Below are 18286 nucleotides of genomic sequence, written 5' to 3'. Positions count from 1 at the left end.
ACACTTTACAACATTTTCCGTTATTTTACGAAGCCAATATCTACTCAAAAGCGACTTTGGATGAACACCATCTACGGTTTCGTAATAAGTCCAAACTAAACTGGGGAGATGATTTGTTGTTGATACAATTTATAGAACGAATTTTTGCGTTGAGCGATGCTACTGAAACTTTAAATGTGTTATCCAGATCTAAAAAATCCACTGGGAATTTGTGGCATTTATGTCTGTTCCACTACACGATAGAAAAAATTGGAACATCTAGTAAAGTTACGCCAAAGCCAGTTTTATTTCCAAGAGTGATGAACTCCTCAAAATACTAGTAATATTTGACTCCGAGTAATTGTGGTTGTGGTTTTGTTTTTAACAGTAAGGGCACAAGTACCTAACCACACGTACATGTATAGTTCAAAATACCCGTAAGTTTGAAATGTCTGTTCTGCTTTTGGCACGAACCAGTAGTAACTGTTGGAAGTTGTCGCTCCACCCTAACACAGCCATAATATTTCTTTTTCCACTTCTGTGACAGCACAATCCCTCAAATACTTCCCTTTACTGTCACTAAGAAGAACAGGTTTTTTCTGCAGCTATATGAAGATGGAGTGCCAACAGGTTTAGTCTTCTCAAGATATTTTAACAATTTTCCTTCACTCATTATATGTCCAAAAAGTTCCAAAAGGTAGATATTTGTTGCAAATTTTAAATTCACAAAGAGCTTTAAATCAACACAATACTAAGAATATGAAAGTCACCGTTATTCTCGTATATCCAATCGCACACGTGGGTCGCCGTGTAGATTTCGCCCTGGGTCTATTGAATTGAGCAAAACACGCGGATATTTTGTTGGGGTTCCCATGGGTTGGAATGTCAAAATATATTTATAAATATTAATTGAATTTCATATAACAAACTACTGTAAGTTTAAAAAATATAAGAGAAATAAAACACAATTGATAATTTGAATTTACATGTGATTTTAAAGATAATTCTTAACACGAGGCAAATTCGTTAAAAATTATGCCGTTGTGAGGCGACGATCAACAAATCGATTTCACAGCTGTCATCCAGTGATATAAATTACAAATATCGGCCAAACAATTATTTTTTTACAGATTAAGTAACCAAAGATAAGCATCATTTACCGTTCACAGATTCTTCTTTTGCCATCTTCTGTAAACCGGAAGTGCCTCACAACATCTTTACATGATTTTTTTTTCATCCGCAGAATATAGACCTTCAAATCCCATATATCTGTTTAACGTTTAATTTTTGGCTAAGAAATAATAACCCTGGTGTATTTGTGACCTACGAACTCACCGGTATTATAACTAAGTACGTTTGAAATAATTTGGCTATTTTGTACGATGTGTTTGTCGATTAGCGTAAGGATATAGTAAAATGTGATTCGCCCAAGCATTTGGACTGCAAGTGAATTCTCCATACATAAAAATTGTGTAATATTTTCAAAACAATTGCCTTTGTTTTTTTAAATAGTGTGTGCTGTCCTGGAGAAGGCTACAATGATATTTATCGGTATCTGACTGAATAATGATTCATGACATTGATTTGGGAATCACATTTGATTTGGAGGGATAAATAACAACTAGGGTTTTCTTTCCTTAGAAATCTTTTAATTATTACGACATTCAACAGACACAGTTATATTATTGCACATACCGATATGATTATATTGACTGATGTTTATGTGATTAAATCACAGTAACGATACACGGATTTAAAACCAACTGTTTGATGAAATACAAATAATACAACAACAAAACGAAGATAATAAAAACAGATACAATATGGAAAATAACAAGAATTAAGATACATAATAAGTTGTGGATTTGTTTGTTGTCCGTGTTAAACACAGGGATGTTTCACCATCATTCTGGACCTCATCATAGGTACGGCATTCCGGCCAGAGTAGAAACTGTACCAAAACATCGACCTCGAATCGGCCCCAGTATCCTGTACGTACCGCCCGTTCAGATTACTAAAACTACAGCCTCCGTACCACCAGGCGCCGTGACTGTCTACAGCACAAATATATCCTACCACGTCATTGTCATTGTCGTAGGTAGAGAACTGGAAACCGTCACTGTACTCCATAGCATCATCTGTCAAAACACAGACAGGTTATACAGGATTGATTACACCGATCATCGAGGTCAGCTGACTAAAATCTTAATTATAGTTAACTACTAAATTCATACACTCATATGTGAATCAATGCGTTTTAACCCAAGTCGGTATTCAATTTTTATATATATACACACAAATCTAATTGATAGCGGACATTATGCGTTTCTAATTTCTCACCTCATTCGGTGATGATTATATAACTGTTTGTCTATCTAATGCAACTCCTACGTTAGTAGGCCCGAATTGCAAAAATATAACGTATGTATGATATTTACATTTATGATTGTATGTTTAGGGTTTCAACGCTTTCCTGGTACAATGTGGGAACTTTTATAATTGTCTTATTTAACAAGTACTCATTGTAATTGACACCATTACATAGTCCCCCAAACGCACCCCCAATTGCAACAAATCTGAAAAAACGTGTGCACTATACGCGAAAAAAAAGGTAATACAAGGCTATTTTCAGAGGAATTGATTTGGCAGCTATCATGACTGTATGGCATCCCTCAAAATTTTAAGTTAAAACCCCCATTTACCAATTTTCAATGAATTGTTGACGAAAAATTGAAAACAGGAAGTTTACTCAGCGACAATCTTTTAAATCTTTTATCATATTTATCAGCATCCCTTAATACTCCTATATACTAATTTTTATTGAAATCAGAGACCAAAATATAAATATAAGAACAGGAAGTTAGCCCAGTGGTCATCTCGGAATACCAAAAATCTTTACGAAAATGTTTTTATGTTGTTCGCCATCCCTTAAAACCCTCTGTAGACCAATCTTCATTGAGATCGGAGATCGAAACCTGAAGAACAGGAAATGATCCAGCGGCCATCTTGGAATGCTAAAATCTTTACAAAACTCAACAAAAGTAGCGGAACAATATCAATAAACCAGATATTTTCAGCACTAATATCGAGATTAATCAGGCATAAAACTCGATACCAGGTAATAAGAATTTCCTGTTACAGTTGCGATATGAAAATATTGCGATGTGAGTAAATAAATATTTAATTTCTTTATTCTGATTGCCATTTCTAAATTTGACGATTTGATCCCGAACATTCCAATGACGTCACTTGTTAGTCCTCTATGAGCCCAGGTGATTCGACCTTGCAAGCTGACGTTTTGAAGGATTGAATAAGCATTCATTTGTGGTATTATGGTGGCAATTTGCACTCATATACAGCTTAACATAGTTTAAAATAATAGTGTTACTTTATCTTGAAACATTTCATTATTCAAACGTCACTTTGACAAAAAGAAACAGTACGCCTACGTACGTAGGCTACAATGTAAATCTTACAGCGTTTGTGGATACAATGCTTCGTTTAGTAGATGAAATTCATGAAATATTGCACAAAAACATCATTAACATGCTTCTGAAACATATAATTAATGATTTGAATTGAATATGTTTGACATTGTGTGTAAAAAATCTATTTTGGTCTTTCGCCGTCGAAAACCGATGAAACCGCAGTACCACTGGGTTGCGAGCAGATATCGTGATTTTTTCGTGTTTTTTTCTTATTCATTAAAAAAGCGATCTTTGAAGACTTAAGACTATCTCTAGTCCAAAAGGTTTCGGCAATAGTACTCATTTTTTTTATATTTGAGTTAAATGCATCAAATCGGATCTGTTCCCGACATCGACTGTGCATTACATAACCTTAGGCCTACCTGCATCCTCGATACTCCAGGGCTTCCGATCACTTACGATCTCTACACCCCTGGACTATCTCATAGTGAAATTGAAGGCAGCTCAGCGGAAAACATTTGACCAATCACAGGCTAGCAAAGATTTCCCTTGAAGACTACAGAGAGAGCGACGCCTAACATCTAAGCCACACATTCAACCACAGTGTACCGTTATACGGCTCTTTTGATGTACATCAAATGACTAAATTACCTGTTCTATTCTGTTGCCTCCAGTTTTACTATGAGATAGTCCAGGGGTGTAGAGATCGTAAGTGATCGTAAGCCCTGGAGTATCGAGGATGGCCTACCTGTACCTGCAGTCATCGTGATTTTTCATGTAACTTAGTGGAATTTTACGATGCATACGCAGTAGAAAGATATAATCTAAAAAAAAGATTGTATTGTACAATTTCTCATTGCATATAACTTTTATATTCCTTGGTATAAAATAAAAACTGTCGTTTTCTCCGTATCAACGTAACAGGAGCCTGTGCTTCATCTCGGCGAAATCTAACTCATTCCTCTCAGGGGGTGTCTTCACCGACATTCGCGCATATCAGAAAAAAAAATCAAGAAAATAACTAACAAAGATTATCGTATACCAGGTATATTAAAGAACAACAAAAAACTTTGTGATTTGTGATCAATGTGTTATTATCATTTTTTCACTTTTCTTCATGCTGAAACAACAGCTACATGCACATTATATTTACAAATTTTTATTTTCCTATTAGGAAATACTCAATCATACATCATCAAAAAAATAACAATGTTATCTTCTTCTTATAAAAAAATCACTGTATATAAAAAAGCAGAAATCTGGCTTAGTTTTAACGTGCAGATCTTCTGATCTTTCGATTCTCACCACCGGCGGCAATTTTTTTTTCGTTTTTTTTTTTTTAATATATCATGCAAACATGCCTATTCAAACTATTCACAATATCTGGCGAGGGCTACATGTACATGTAGCTCTATTACTACAGAATAAATAATTATATATCTGAGGATTTGCATCGGATATATACGGTCAGTATCTTACAGTAGCTAGGCCAAGGACGTGTCCTTCAATAGGCCTGTTTGTTGACACGGAAAGACGAGATGACTCCTGTCTCCTGGACATTAAAACAAATCATTTATTCATCTAGGCAAATAATAATTTGAAAATTCCATATACCGCCTGCAAGGAGACATCCTAGGCCTATCGCTACCCACAATACACTCGATCGTGGTCTTACACATATGTATTATGTAACTTTTCAACGATAATTTGATCCAGATATATCTGTCTTCGACAGTTAAATTTAGAATTATGAATATGTGGAAGGAACGTGTGTACAATGTAAAAACAACCCATCTCAACTGCTATTCCAGGACCGTGAAATGTAATATTGGTCACCTCAGCCCAAGCACAGGGGCACGCAAATTATTCATCATGTAAAATAATTCCTATGTACGTCATGTCCACATTACTGAAAATTGCGAAAAATGAATTATTTATTATGTAAATATCGGTTAGCCTGTAATAATAATAAGAAGAAGAAGAAACGGAGCAAAAACAATATGTCCCCCACTTCGTTTTGGGGACATAATAAAATGATGCTCTCTAAATGTTTTAAAGTACTCGTGGTGAGTTACATTAAGTTCGTAGTCTATATATTTATTTGTTTCCCAATCTCCAGTCACACAGCCTGAAACCATTCGCCAACTACACACACTGGTCATGCGCTACACACACAACCACACACCACACCGCTAGGCTCGGGGTAAAATACTTACCCCGGTAATAGTGACCCCCGGTACAATCACTACACTCCTCCCAACTTTATAAATGAAGGAGCTGGTCCTCAGTAAGCGTGCTTCACCAACAGGTCCATATGTGGTCACATGCTTCTCTGCAGGTGTCAGGGAATGGGGCAAGAAGCCTCCATGACCTAAACTGTTACTTACCTATGTACTGAGCAAGAAGCTACTGAGGTACATTCCGTAATCACTGAAGGTTTACTGACAACCTAGCACGGCAAGAAGCCATACTCTACAATGGTGTCTGTCTCATACCTTCACTCATTGCCTCTGGAACAGCCGCTGAGCGTTGGCCGCTGCTGTCCTCAGCAGTTTGTCCACTGTGGTCTGTAGAATCGGCGCAATCACCTCGGCAACCGAATAAAGCTGATTAGGAGCTGACCACTGCTGTCCAGGCCTTGGGAAATACGGAGAGTCTGTCTCCAGCAGGGTCCTGTCCTGTCTCACTGCCTTCAAGGCTCGGGTCTGCGGGCCTGAGAAAGAGCTAACCAATCTTGTGAAGCCTAAGTAAAGGTTTTGGAACACAGAGGACCACTGATCCAAGACATACTCGTCCCCACTGAAACATTGGAAGTGGATCCTCTGGTCTTTTGGCACTCCCTTCTTCACGAGATTAAGGAGGAGCATATAAGCTTCCGTCCCGTTGTCCCCTGGCATTCCTCGACAGTGCAGTACCAGCACATGCCTTTTCTTCACCAACCGCAGTGCCCGCTCCAAACAGTCCATCTGTTCTGGCCATCGCCTCCTGGGCACAGTGTGGTCAAGACCTACCTCGCCGATCGCAGCAACTCGTGATAGCCAGAAGAGTTCCCTTAACTGCTTAAACCAGGCATCCTCCTCATCCAAGTTCCGGAAATGACACTTGGGGTGTAACCCGACTACCATACCCTCGGGAAGGCCAAGAAGGCTCCGTCCAGAGGGATATGTAGCCGGGTCGCAGTACGAAATACAGGAACCAATGAGGTTTACCTCCTTGCCCATCTCCACATTAACTTTGTCCAGTACTTTACTGAATCCTGCCCCTGGACTCAGCCCCATGGCCTTGATGGTTCGATCAATATGGAAATGAGAGTCAAAGGTCATCGGCCTTTCCACAGCCCTCAGCATTCCCTGGGGAGCCGGGAAGGACTTCTTCCAGTACTCGCGTTCATCCGGCTCCATCCTGGCAGACATCAGCAGAATCGCCTTCCAGTGCAAGAGTACTGCTGGGGAGTTGATAGGATGCAAGTGAAACCTGGAGGGGAGGGGCAAATCCAAAAACCTGCAGAAGGCGGTCATAGACCTGGCGTGCACCTCGCTGACGTGGCTATTGTCGGCACGTGACATCATGCCCTGCATGTTGACATAGGTTACCAGCTCATCCCATGTTCCTGGCCTAGCCATAAGCCATATACCGGCCTCACTAAGTGCCCTCTTCCGAAGATTCAGTACCTCCTTATCTTCAGGGGGTAGATCTTCATCGAAGATTCCGGAAACATGATACCGGTATTGGGTGACTTGCACTCGGGTACCCAGCACAGTTTCTCTGTTTCCTTCCTCCTCTTCTTCTTTTCAACATAGCCAGAGGATCCTCCTTCACGCTTCCTTGAGGGACATTTGATGGGGCCTCGGCTTGAGCTAGAAGCTTCTGTCTTTGAAGGCTCATCTCTGGTCTTGGGAGGATAATCCCGGGACTGTTTGCAATCCACATACCCATAGTGTCCACCTTCCCGCCTCCTTCAGAAATCCTTGCAGATGCCCCTGTGTGAGCTAGAAGCTCCTGTCTTTGAATGATCCTCTCTGGACGGTCTGGTGTGTCTGCGATCACAGGAGACTCAATGATGCTCATCCCTGGCTCGGGAAGAGCGAGAAGCCTCCTTTCCCACTGATCCAGATATCTTCACCAACTCGGGTGCTGGAGGGTTCTGGCAAAAAGCCTGAGTCTCCTCTCTCTTTACCTGAGACAGGTCTGAGAGACATTAATCCAGGAGTGTCTCCACCGCTGTGTCTGCTCTAACTGGCTGCTTCCTTGGAGAGTTCAGTATGGAAGAGTCCGGGGTGCAAACCTCCATACATGTTTTGTTTCTGATGGCTCAGGATTGCTAAGCAAAGCACTCTCGTCAGATTCAGGCGGGCAAGAAGCCTCAGTCCTGATTATCTCAGTTCTTCTCCCCAAGGTGTCGTCAGACTGCAATCTGACATCCTTCACCATGTCCCCATGGCCAACTGGTCCAGAATATGCCTGTGACTCTCGCCGATGAGACCGGACGACATGATGAACGTTGTTGTCTATCCATTCCGGATCAAGGATTTCGAAATCATGACGACAACGAGCTGCAGACACCAGCCAATTCCTAATAGTCCTCTTCAGAGGCTGGCTTTGTAGCAATCCCTTAGCTACATTAACCATCTTGGTCACAACGTCCCTTATTTCGCTGGGATCATGAAAATGGATTCCCACTCTGGTCACAAAGTCCTGGGCCGGTTCGTACAGTGATTTTCGGGCCACCAATCCCTCCACTCGCTCCAGGAACTTTTGTTTGGGATCCATGTCTGCAAGAAACCAGAAACAGTTTTGAGTTCTACTTTCCGGTACCACTGCATCTACTACACCGATACTTATCTATGTCCAATGCATCAGTGGCAGAGATGATTACACAGGAACCGTGGTACCATTCGTCGCAGAAATCACACTGGATCATGAAGCGACCATTGCAGGGTTTACGGCACAAGCAGTACTCAATCTCTCCGTCCTGGTCCTCTACAGGAACAGCATCGCCCACAGGATTCGATCGGTAGGCGGTTATCCATGTCGGCACTTTACGATCTCGATATGGCATCATTCTATCATGATTTGTGACGAAGACGGAGTTCCGGAGCTTGACTCGATACAGGTATGCGGACAGCTTCTTGACAATAATTCCCGGGCCTTTCCATGGGAACGACAATTTTTTGCATTTCCCTTTGACCACCGCCGTGTCTAGAAGATACGCTAGGTCACCCTCCGAGTATTGCCGCTTCAGAATCCTTAAGTCGTAATACTTCTTCCGTTGCTTAAGTGTGGCCTTAAGATTCTCTCTGGCCACTTTGTGTGCCTCCTGTATTTTGTCTTGCAGACTAATTCCATACTCATCAATCCCCTCAGACCTGACTGATGGATGGGGAAACATTAGCTGAGCCGGCGTAGTAACCTCTCTTCCCAACATTAACCTATTTGGTGTGAATCCTTTTGACCGGTTCACTGACGCTCTGATGGCTCCAGCAATTTGCTGAACATGCTCATCCTATCGGTTCTGCGACTTGCTTAGAAAGCAACGTACCGCATCCATCAAGACTTCTTTCTTGACCTCGAGGATGAAGTTGACCTTGACCCCTCTTTGTGAAACTTCGAGGGTGTCGGTGACCTTGATTACTCCTTCGGAGACTTTGGGGTTGTCGGTGACCTTGACGTTTCGAGTTGTCCTCTCGTTCGCCGTTCCTTACCTGACCCAGAGGGTTCATGGTACGACTCCTCCATCTGTTGTTTTAACAGCTCCAGCTGATATTTGTAATGCTCGATCAGCTGCTGTCGCCTCCATTCTTGAGAGAATTTGTTTGGAGTCACCTTCAGTTCCTTAAACCTCCCTTCCAATGATTCAGGGATTTCTGGTTTATCATCCTTCTTTTCCTCGTCAGATTGTTCTCCCCCAATATCTAAAGATGGTATTGGTTTGAATCCCGAACCAAAAGTGCTCTTAAATATGTCAGCTGTTCTTTTACTAGCTGGCCCCTTTGATGGTAACGGGTAATCAGGAACCCTTGGCCACAAGTCGACAAATAGAGTTCTGTCACTCCTCATATCCTCCACCGTTGTTGGCCTTAAGGGATCAGGTAGGCTTGGCAAGGTTTGTGACCAGAAGTCATCCATGTCACCTTGTCCAACATCAGCTACTGAGCAAGACGCTTCTGTCACCTTCCCTTCATGTCGAACCTCAGATGATTTTGGAATACTGAAATCTATTGAGCTCAGATATCCATGGTCTGGAGTCTCCTTTAATACATAGGCCAATGTTTCAGGTGTTATATACCCCAGCCTGTCACACAGCTCTACCAGCGTCTCTGCTCGTTTTGGACCTATTCCTGATAGACATCTCGCCAAATCTGATGCACTGGCCACATTTATACGAAATGCCATGTTAAAAAAACATGCAGCAAAATGTCGCGGGAAAATCATATTTGTAAACACGCAAACAAATTCAATATAAACAAACTAAACAAAAGTAAACAGAGTTTACGTTCCGTAAATGGCACAACCTTGCAAAATGATTTTTAAAATATACTTACCTGTCCTTTTTTCTCTTTTGAATCCAAGTCTTAGAGACTCCTACAAACATCAATGCCTGTCAGACAGCCCCGCAACTCACACACGTGGTGCTTTGACAATCACGTCAGTTTTACTTTCCTCGCTTAGAATGCGCTAAAGAGAACTGTATTGATCGAGTCCGTGAGACACGTGGCTCCCGATCAGCACTTCTGACACCAATAAAGTACTCGTGGTGAGTTACATTAAGTTCGTAGTCTATATATTTACTTGTTTCCGAATCTACAGTCACACAGCCTGAATCCATTCGCCAACTACACACACTGCGCATGCGCTACACACAATCACGCACCACACCGCTAGGCTCGGGGTGAAATACTTACCACGGTAATACTGACCCCACGGTACAATCACTACAGTTTGTTAAAGAGATAAAACTCCTAACAAACAAACAAAAAGACTTACATGAGACATTCCCGGAGAATCCCGATACCGACAGTAGGTACTTCGATGACTCGTCCCCCACACGGAAGTCCTGGTACTCGGCGTACTGTGTATCATTCTTCCAGGACATCAGATTGATACGAAGGATGGGACCGTTCTGGGTTAGGAGGTGTATTATGTTCAGACCTAACAAAATATTTATTGAGTCGTCAGGCATTGATTTAATATATGTCCTTGCATCACATGCTACAAATTCCGATAAACAATCAAACTGTAAAAATAAAAAATAAATTGAAATATAACCCATGGTACGTTATTATAGATAGTATGCATTTTGTTATTTATGTCTAAGCGCATACATTTGTTATTGTTATCTTAATTTGGTTTTTGTACAGAAACATAAGACATCAGTCGTGGATAATAATAGACTTGTGTAGTACCTCATAAATACACTGTACTTACCTGCCCAGAATTCCCCGTCTAAGTCACCAAATCCTGTCTGATATTCCGTCCAGTTCCGGTAAAAGTCTACAGTACCGTCCTGTCTGTTCTGTATCACCTATTAGTTAAATAAACAAAATAATTCAGCGATATTTATAATACGGAATAGATAGTACAGCAGTGTATTGTTTAATAATTAATTTTTCTTTGTTTTCATACCAAATCTGGCTTTCTGATTGGCCAATATTTGTTTTGCATACCACTATGAAAAAAAAATCCGAGGATGGCGCGAAACCCCGACGTTATCGTGACGTCACAATAGAGACATTGACGTTGCGTATTGATTCGGAAAAAAGAATCCTTTGAAAAACCACTATAATGTTACATTTAAACATACTTCATTTTATCAAATAGAGTATAAAATTAATTATAAGTATTGATGTCACTATTTTTTAATTTTATTGGGGTATGAAAAAAAAAATGTTTGCAAACTTTTTTGAGAATCACACAGTTTGCAAACATAACATTTTTTTTCATACCCCGATAAAATTAAAAAATAGTGAAATCAATGCTTAAATAATTAATTTTCTCTTTGTTACTAGCTTTCTGAATGGCCTATTCATTTTTTTCATTCCACGATGAAAAAAAAATCCGAGAATGGCGCGGAAATCCCGACTTTATCGTGACGTCACAATAGAATCATTGACGTTGCGTATTGTTTTGGAAAAAATAATCCCTTGAAAAAACAATGGAATCGTACGCGTAAACGTATTTCATTTTAGAACTAGCCTGGAAAATTAATTATAAGCATTGAAATCACTATTTTTTAATTTCATCGGGATATGAACTAAATTTTGTTTGCAAACTTTTGTGAAAATCCGCTACGCGGATTCACACAGTTTACAAACTAAATTTCTTTCATACCTTGATGCAATTAAAAAATAGTGACTTCAATGCTTAAGTAAAGTAAAACATGACGTCACGCGGAATTTTTAGGCAATGACAAGTGTTCAGGGTTATATAACACCATCTTCGATACTCCAGGGGTTCCGATCACTTACGATCTCTATACCTCTAGACTATCTCATAGTAAAATTGGAGGCAGTTCAGTGGAACAAATCTGAAACAATCACAGACCAGCAAAAATTCCCTTTGAAGACCACAGAGAGAGCTGCATTGTATGGCACACCGCTTTGTCATAAAATGCACATAATACTTTAGGTCAAATCTTTTGACCTTAAAGGGCAAAAATGTTTTTTTGCCACTATGTACATTTAAACTTAAGGGAAAAGATTTCATCTTAAGGTCAAAAATAATTTTGCCCTTAATGTTAAATGTACATAATTACAATAAGTACATCACGTGACAGAATGCTGGATTCTGATTGGCTACACAGATGGGTACTATTTGAAATAGTGCCCGGGCAAGCGGACACTATTGAAGAGGCGGGAAATTGAACGTGTATGTATTGTGACGTCAACGTTACATAGCGTCATTATAACGTTACGCTTCAACCAAGACGTCAAGATGGCGGACAGGCTATTGTGTGAGGGGATAAAAAAATGTTGCTTTTCTACAAAAGACAGTTATTTATGTTCGCCTGACGTGCTTCTGCTACGATGACATGAAAACAGGTCTCATTCGAGGATGATGTACTAAACCCATTATGGCCTGGCCGAGAGGGCACTATTGCCTCATAGTATTGTCTCGTGATAGGATAGTGCCCTCGCCTTCGGCTCGGGCACTATTCCATCCCTCGACAATACTATGAGGCAATAGTGCCCTCTCAACCAGGCCATAATAGATAAATAATTAATCTATAGAAGTCACTCATACCCCTAATCACATGATGGACTTGTCCACATACTGGACACATTAAAATACTAAGGGAAATGAAATATTAAGTCCTTTAAAAAAATAATGAAAACGCCAAACAATTGATGAAATTTAAAAATCCCTCGAAAGAAATTAAAATATTTGCTTAAAAAGTTGTTCATTTATTGACACTAAATAAAGTCATCTACTATCCAGTAATAATTCATTTATATGCCTACAATTACAATAAAACAGTTTTAACCTTATGGCCAAGAAATCTGTAGCCCTTATAACTTTTGCTTAAAGTCAAAAACTTTTAACCTTAAGGCAAATAAAACTTTTGTCCTTAAGGTAAATAAATCTTTTAACCTTAAGATAAAAAAACTTTTTAAAAGGTCAAATAACTTTAAACCTTAAGGTAAATAAATCTTTTGCCCTTAACGTGCTTTTGTCCCTAAGGTAAATAAATCTTTTGCCCTTAAGGTCAACAAATCTTTTAACCTTAAGGTCAAATAACTGTTTGAACTGCTTTATACTTTAGTCTATAATAAAAATTGTTCCATTCCCATTCAAAAAAAATGAAAAAAGACTACAAGATTCTTGATTTATTGAAACATTGAAACCTTATTGTCCATCCCTGATACTGTAAATGATTGAAGAAAGACCTGATTGCAAAATGACTCCCCCTTCCCCCTAATGAAATGAATACTAAATCTGATCAACAAACAATTGGACGATTCCATTCCCAGCAAGTGCTATGTCAACATTTATGACATCACACATAATGTCAAAAAAATATATTTGCCCTTTAGGCCAAAAGATTTGACGTCAAGGTCAAAAGATATGCCATTATGTTAATAATGTGACATAATCGTTTTTGCCATTATGTTACCTAACCAATTTTTTTAACCTTAAGGACAAAAGATTTGACCTTAAGTATTATTTGTATTTTATGACAAAAAGGCGTACCATACTATGGCAAAACTTCAAAGCCAAACAGTCCAACACAGTGTACCGTTATACAGCTCATTTGATGTACATCAAAGGACAAAATTACCTGTTATTATTTTAATAAACGGGTTCTATACACCAGTGACGCATATCATACCTTAAAGAGAAATAATTTATCTTTACAACGGGTGATTGATGATAAAAAATTTGCCAAGTATTGACCAAGTTATTGCCTGAAGAATCGGGAAATTTATGAAAAATATGCTAGGTAGACATTTCCCTATCCGGTCGAAATGTCGTCTCGCTTCAAAAACCAAGCCGAAATCACAAAATCTGCTTGTGGTACAGTAACCATAACTGTGTTCATCCACAATCTGCTTTATTGCGTGGAAACGAAATACTATTGCGTTTTAACGAAATATTTTTGAGTGGGAACGAAATATTATTGCGTGGGAACGAAATAATTATTGCGTGCGAACGAAATAACTATTGAGCTCATTATCGTATAGTAATAGTAATATTATATGGCCTACAACTTATTAAACGGCACCATTTCTAAAAAAGATGTTTTCCTTATTTTTAACGATTTAAAGTTTTTTTTTTTATTGTATTATACTTTATATATTCAATGAAATACATGTACCTATGATAGCGTACAGGGGATACTATACATGTCTATAATTGTATCTATCTTGTACGTACAGCATGTCTTGACGTACATATGTTCAACTTAGCATATAAACTTGTACGTACAAGATACTACGTTGTACGTGCAAATGTACAATATGATAATTTGTACTACAAGATACTTTAATAATTAATTTTTCTTTGTTTTCATACCAAATTTGGCTTTCTGATTGGCCAATATATTTTTGCATACAACTATCAAAAAAAATCCGAGAACGTCGGGGTTTCGCGCCATTCTCGGATTTTTTTTTCATAGTGGTATGCAAAAAAAATATTGGCCAATCAGAAAGCCAGATTTGGCTTTCTTTTCTGATTGGCCAATATATTTTTGCATACAACTATCAAAAAAAATCCGAGAATGGCGCGAAACCCCGACGTTATCGTGACGTCACAATAGAGACATTGACTTGCGTACTGATTCGGAAAAAAAGATTCCCTTGAAAAACCACTACAATTTTACATTTAAACATACTTCATTTAATCAAAAAGAGTATACAATTAATTATAAGTATTGATGTCACTATTTTTTTTAATTTTATCGGGGTAGGAAAAAAAATGTTTGCAAACTTTTGTGAAAATCCGCTACGCGGATTCACACAGTTTGCAAACATTTATAAAAACTATATATTGTTCCTAATACGGTGTCGTAAATAAAAGCATTAAATGTGCTTTATATTACTGTATATGACTTTAATACATTATGTTTCAATATTTCCATTTGAATGTGTGCAATTTTGTTACAACGAACGTTATTTTGTATCAATACTTAGTCAACCATTTTTAAAAGTTAAGCATTGAATTTACGTGACATTTTCTACAGTTTGAATGAAAATTATTGAAGGCAAATGATATATGCAATAAACTTCATTTAATGGTTCAAAGCAAAATATACCATAAAATATTCATTATTAAGAAGGTTAACACAAAACCACTTTAAATGACCAATTACAAAGAATATTGATATGAAATTGCAGACTGCAACATTTGAAATAGCCAAAGGTGAACCATTAATATTTCGTTCGCACGCAATATGTCTACGATCGAATTTCGCAATAAAATTTCGTTCCCACGCAATAATTTTATTTATTTCATGTCCGCTCCCAGCTACCGTACTTTAACCATCACCGCCATGTTCATTTTATCGGAATGCTTCTCGACTTTACATATCGTGACTGCATTATGCAAATTGTGTAGTGTTGCGCTTGTCCTTCTGTATGTTTATGTGATAAAGTTATGTGAATTTTAAAGTGTCATCTAGTTTTTCCTGCCGAAGTCACCTTCCAACCCGGACTTATTATGTACAACAGCGTCTCGTCTTAGCCTAAGTGCTATCCTATTTGGAGAGAGAGAGAGAGAGAGAGAGAGAGAGAGAGAGAGAGAGAGAGAGAGAGAGAGAGAGAGAGAGAGAGAGAGAGAGAGAGAGAGAGAGAGAGAGAGAGATGAAAGAGAAAGAGAGAGAGAGAGAGAGAGAGAGAGAGAAAGAAAGAGAGAGAGAGACAAAGAGAGAGATGGGATTAAACTACAAAATGTATCATTATTATTCTTACTGTCCATGGCCCTCCGTATGTGTCCATGTCACAATAAACTTCGTCATTCCGGCCAGGGTTCAAGGTCACATTGTAAATACCGGAGGGACTGCCAGGTTTGATATCACTACAACTCGTAAGACCTAAACAGAAAATATGGATGAGATAATAAATGTGTGAGCCAACAGTAATTAGCAGAGATTTCGCTCTTAAATTTTAATAGTGTATTTTCTGAAAAGTTCCTCTGCGAACATTCATGGCACTTAAACACTTCAGTTTACAACTAAAATACAATAAACAATTATTAAACGATGAGCTCGATACAGGAGACAAACCTTAGAACATAAAGTTTTACCACATTTTTAAACAAAACTAAAATATTGTTTATATATATATATGTGAGAGAGAGAGGGAGACAGAGAGAGGGGGAGATGTGAGAGAGAGAGAGGGAGAGTGCGAGATGAGAGAGACAGAGAGAGTGACAAAGAGAGAGACATAGTGAGAGAGAGAGATATGTGAGAGAGAGAGATAGATGTGAGAGAAAGAGATGTAGGAGAGAGAGATGTGTGAGGGAGAGAGAGGGATAGAGAGAGAGAGATGTGAAAGAGAGGGAGAGACAGAGAGAGACAGAGAAAGAGAGAGAGAAAGAAAGAGAGAGACAGAGAGAGGGAGACAGAGTGAGAGTGAGATGTTAGAGAAAGAGAGAGAGAGGCGTGTGGAGAGAGATGTGAGAGAGAGATGTGAGTGAGAGTTTATGGTCAAATTGTAAATACGGAGGGACTGCCAGGTTTGATATCACTACAACTCGTAAGACCTAAACCGAAAATATGGATGAGATAATAAATGTGTGAGCCAACAGTAATTAGCAGAGATTTCGCTCTTAAATTTTAATAGTGTATTTTCTGAAAAGTTCCTCTGCGAACATTCATGGCACTTAAACACTTCAGTTTACAACTAAAATACAATAAACAATTATTAAACGATGAGCTCGATACAGGAGACAAACCTTAGAACATAAAGTTTTACCACATTTTTAAACAAAACTAAAATATTGTTTATATATATATATGTGAGAGAGAGATATGAGAGAGAGAGAGAGAGGGAGAGAGAGGGAGACAGAGAGAGGGGGAGATGTGAGAGAGAGAGAGGGAGAGTGCGAGATGAGAGAGACAGAGAGAGTGACAAAGAGAGAGACATAGTGAGAGAGAGATATGTGAGAGAGAGAGATAGATGTGAGAGAAAGAGATGTAGGAGAGAGAGATGTGTGAGGGAGAGAGAGGGATAGAGAGAGAGAGAGAGATGTGAAAGAGAGGGAGAGACAGAGAGAGACAGAGAAAGAGAGAGAGAAAGAAAGAGAGAGACAGAGAGAGGGAGACAGAGTGAGAGTGAGATGTTAGAGAAAGAGAGAGAGAGGCGTGTGGAGAGAGATGTGAGAGAGAGATGTGAGTGAGAGTTTATGGTCAAATTGTAAATACGGAGGGACTGCCAGGTTTGACATCACTACAACTCGTAAGACCTAAACCGAAAATATGGATGAGATAATAAGTGTGTGTGTCAACAGTTGTCAGTAGAGATTTCGCTCCTAAAGTTTATAATCTGCTATTTGAAATCTACTCTGCGCAAACATTCATAGCACTTAAACACTTCAGTTTATTACTAAAATACAATAAATAATCATTAAACGATGAGCTCGATACAGGAGACAAACCTTTGAACATAAAGTTTTACCACAGTTTTAAACAAAACTTAATATTTGACCTGTAGCCATGGATACTGGAGCCATTACATAGATATTGTATTGGGCCGATCACATGGAGACTGGAACACTTTTACTTTAAACATAGTACAGTTAATATCTATAAAAAAATCAAGTCAATAAATTTTCATGCTTTGTTGAAATTGTGTTTCTTTCATATTTCATAATTACTACACAGAATGTATCATAAAGACTATGTGTTGTTGATCCAAAGATTTTATTTGACAATTTTCACCATATCGAACCGACTATCACTTCGTCATAGAAACGTCCTTTTTTGAGGGACATGGATGTGGCTCAGTGGTAAAAGGCGCAGGTGTGTTTGGCTAGGCGATTGGGTGCCGTAGATCGTGAGTTCGAGGCCCGGATAGGGCTGGAGTCAATAAATTGTCATGCTTTGTTAAATTGTGTTTCTTAGATATTTTATTTTAAAAAAATCAAGGAAACATTTCTTTGTCGTGTCTTCATTTCTTCTGAAGATGGCACAATATGGACGTTAACACCACGTGTTTCACTATACTAACATAGTTTGAAACATGTAGATCTATTACTTACGGGAAGAACACAACAATACAGACTGTACGCACGTGTATTGTTGAATGGTTCTTCAGGTAAGTAATAAACAGTTCAAGGAATCTCTTTCCTTAGACAACATATGACAGATACTTCAATAATGCTTAACGATACCGGCTAAAGTTAATGACTCGTCAGACATGAAATCAAGACTTCAAACGTGTTTT

The 18286-nt window shown here is 38.8% G+C and overlaps 1 protein-coding gene across 1 annotated transcript; it reads right to left on the bottom strand.

The window, feature by feature from the left end:
* Nucleotides 1–1647: 1647 nt before the first annotated feature.
* On the bottom strand, nt 1648–15954 carry LOC138329458 (fibrinogen-like protein A). Its single transcript, XM_069276475.1, has 4 exons — nt 15812–15954; nt 10833–10929; nt 10392–10556; nt 1648–2117 (listed from the first exon to the last, which is right to left on the bottom strand). The coding sequence occupies exons 1-4, from the start codon at nt 15836–15838 to the stop codon at nt 1861–1863; spliced, it is 546 nt and encodes a 181-aa protein (XP_069132576.1). The 5' UTR covers nt 15839–15954; the 3' UTR covers nt 1648–1860.
* Between the last annotated feature and the right edge of the window lie 2332 nt (nt 15955–18286).

This window comes from Argopecten irradians, chromosome 8 (assembly GCF_041381155.1).
Source record: "Argopecten irradians isolate NY chromosome 8, Ai_NY, whole genome shotgun sequence".
NCBI classification, from domain to species: domain Eukaryota; kingdom Metazoa; phylum Mollusca; class Bivalvia; order Pectinida; family Pectinidae; genus Argopecten; species Argopecten irradians.
This window is presented reverse-complemented; position numbering and strand designations above follow the sequence as displayed.

Coding starts and splice junctions, on each gene's coding strand:
- LOC138329458 (XM_069276475.1), bottom strand. CDS start 15,838: ATGGACACATACGGAGGGCCATGGACA. Junction 10,930..15,811: donor CATACGGAGGGCCATGGACA/GTAAGAATAATA, acceptor TTTAACTAATAG/GTGATACAGAACAGACAGGA. Junction 2,118..10,391: donor ATTCTCCGGGAATGTCTCAT/GTAAGTCTTTTT, acceptor GTGTTTTGACAG/ATGATGCTATGGAGTACAGT.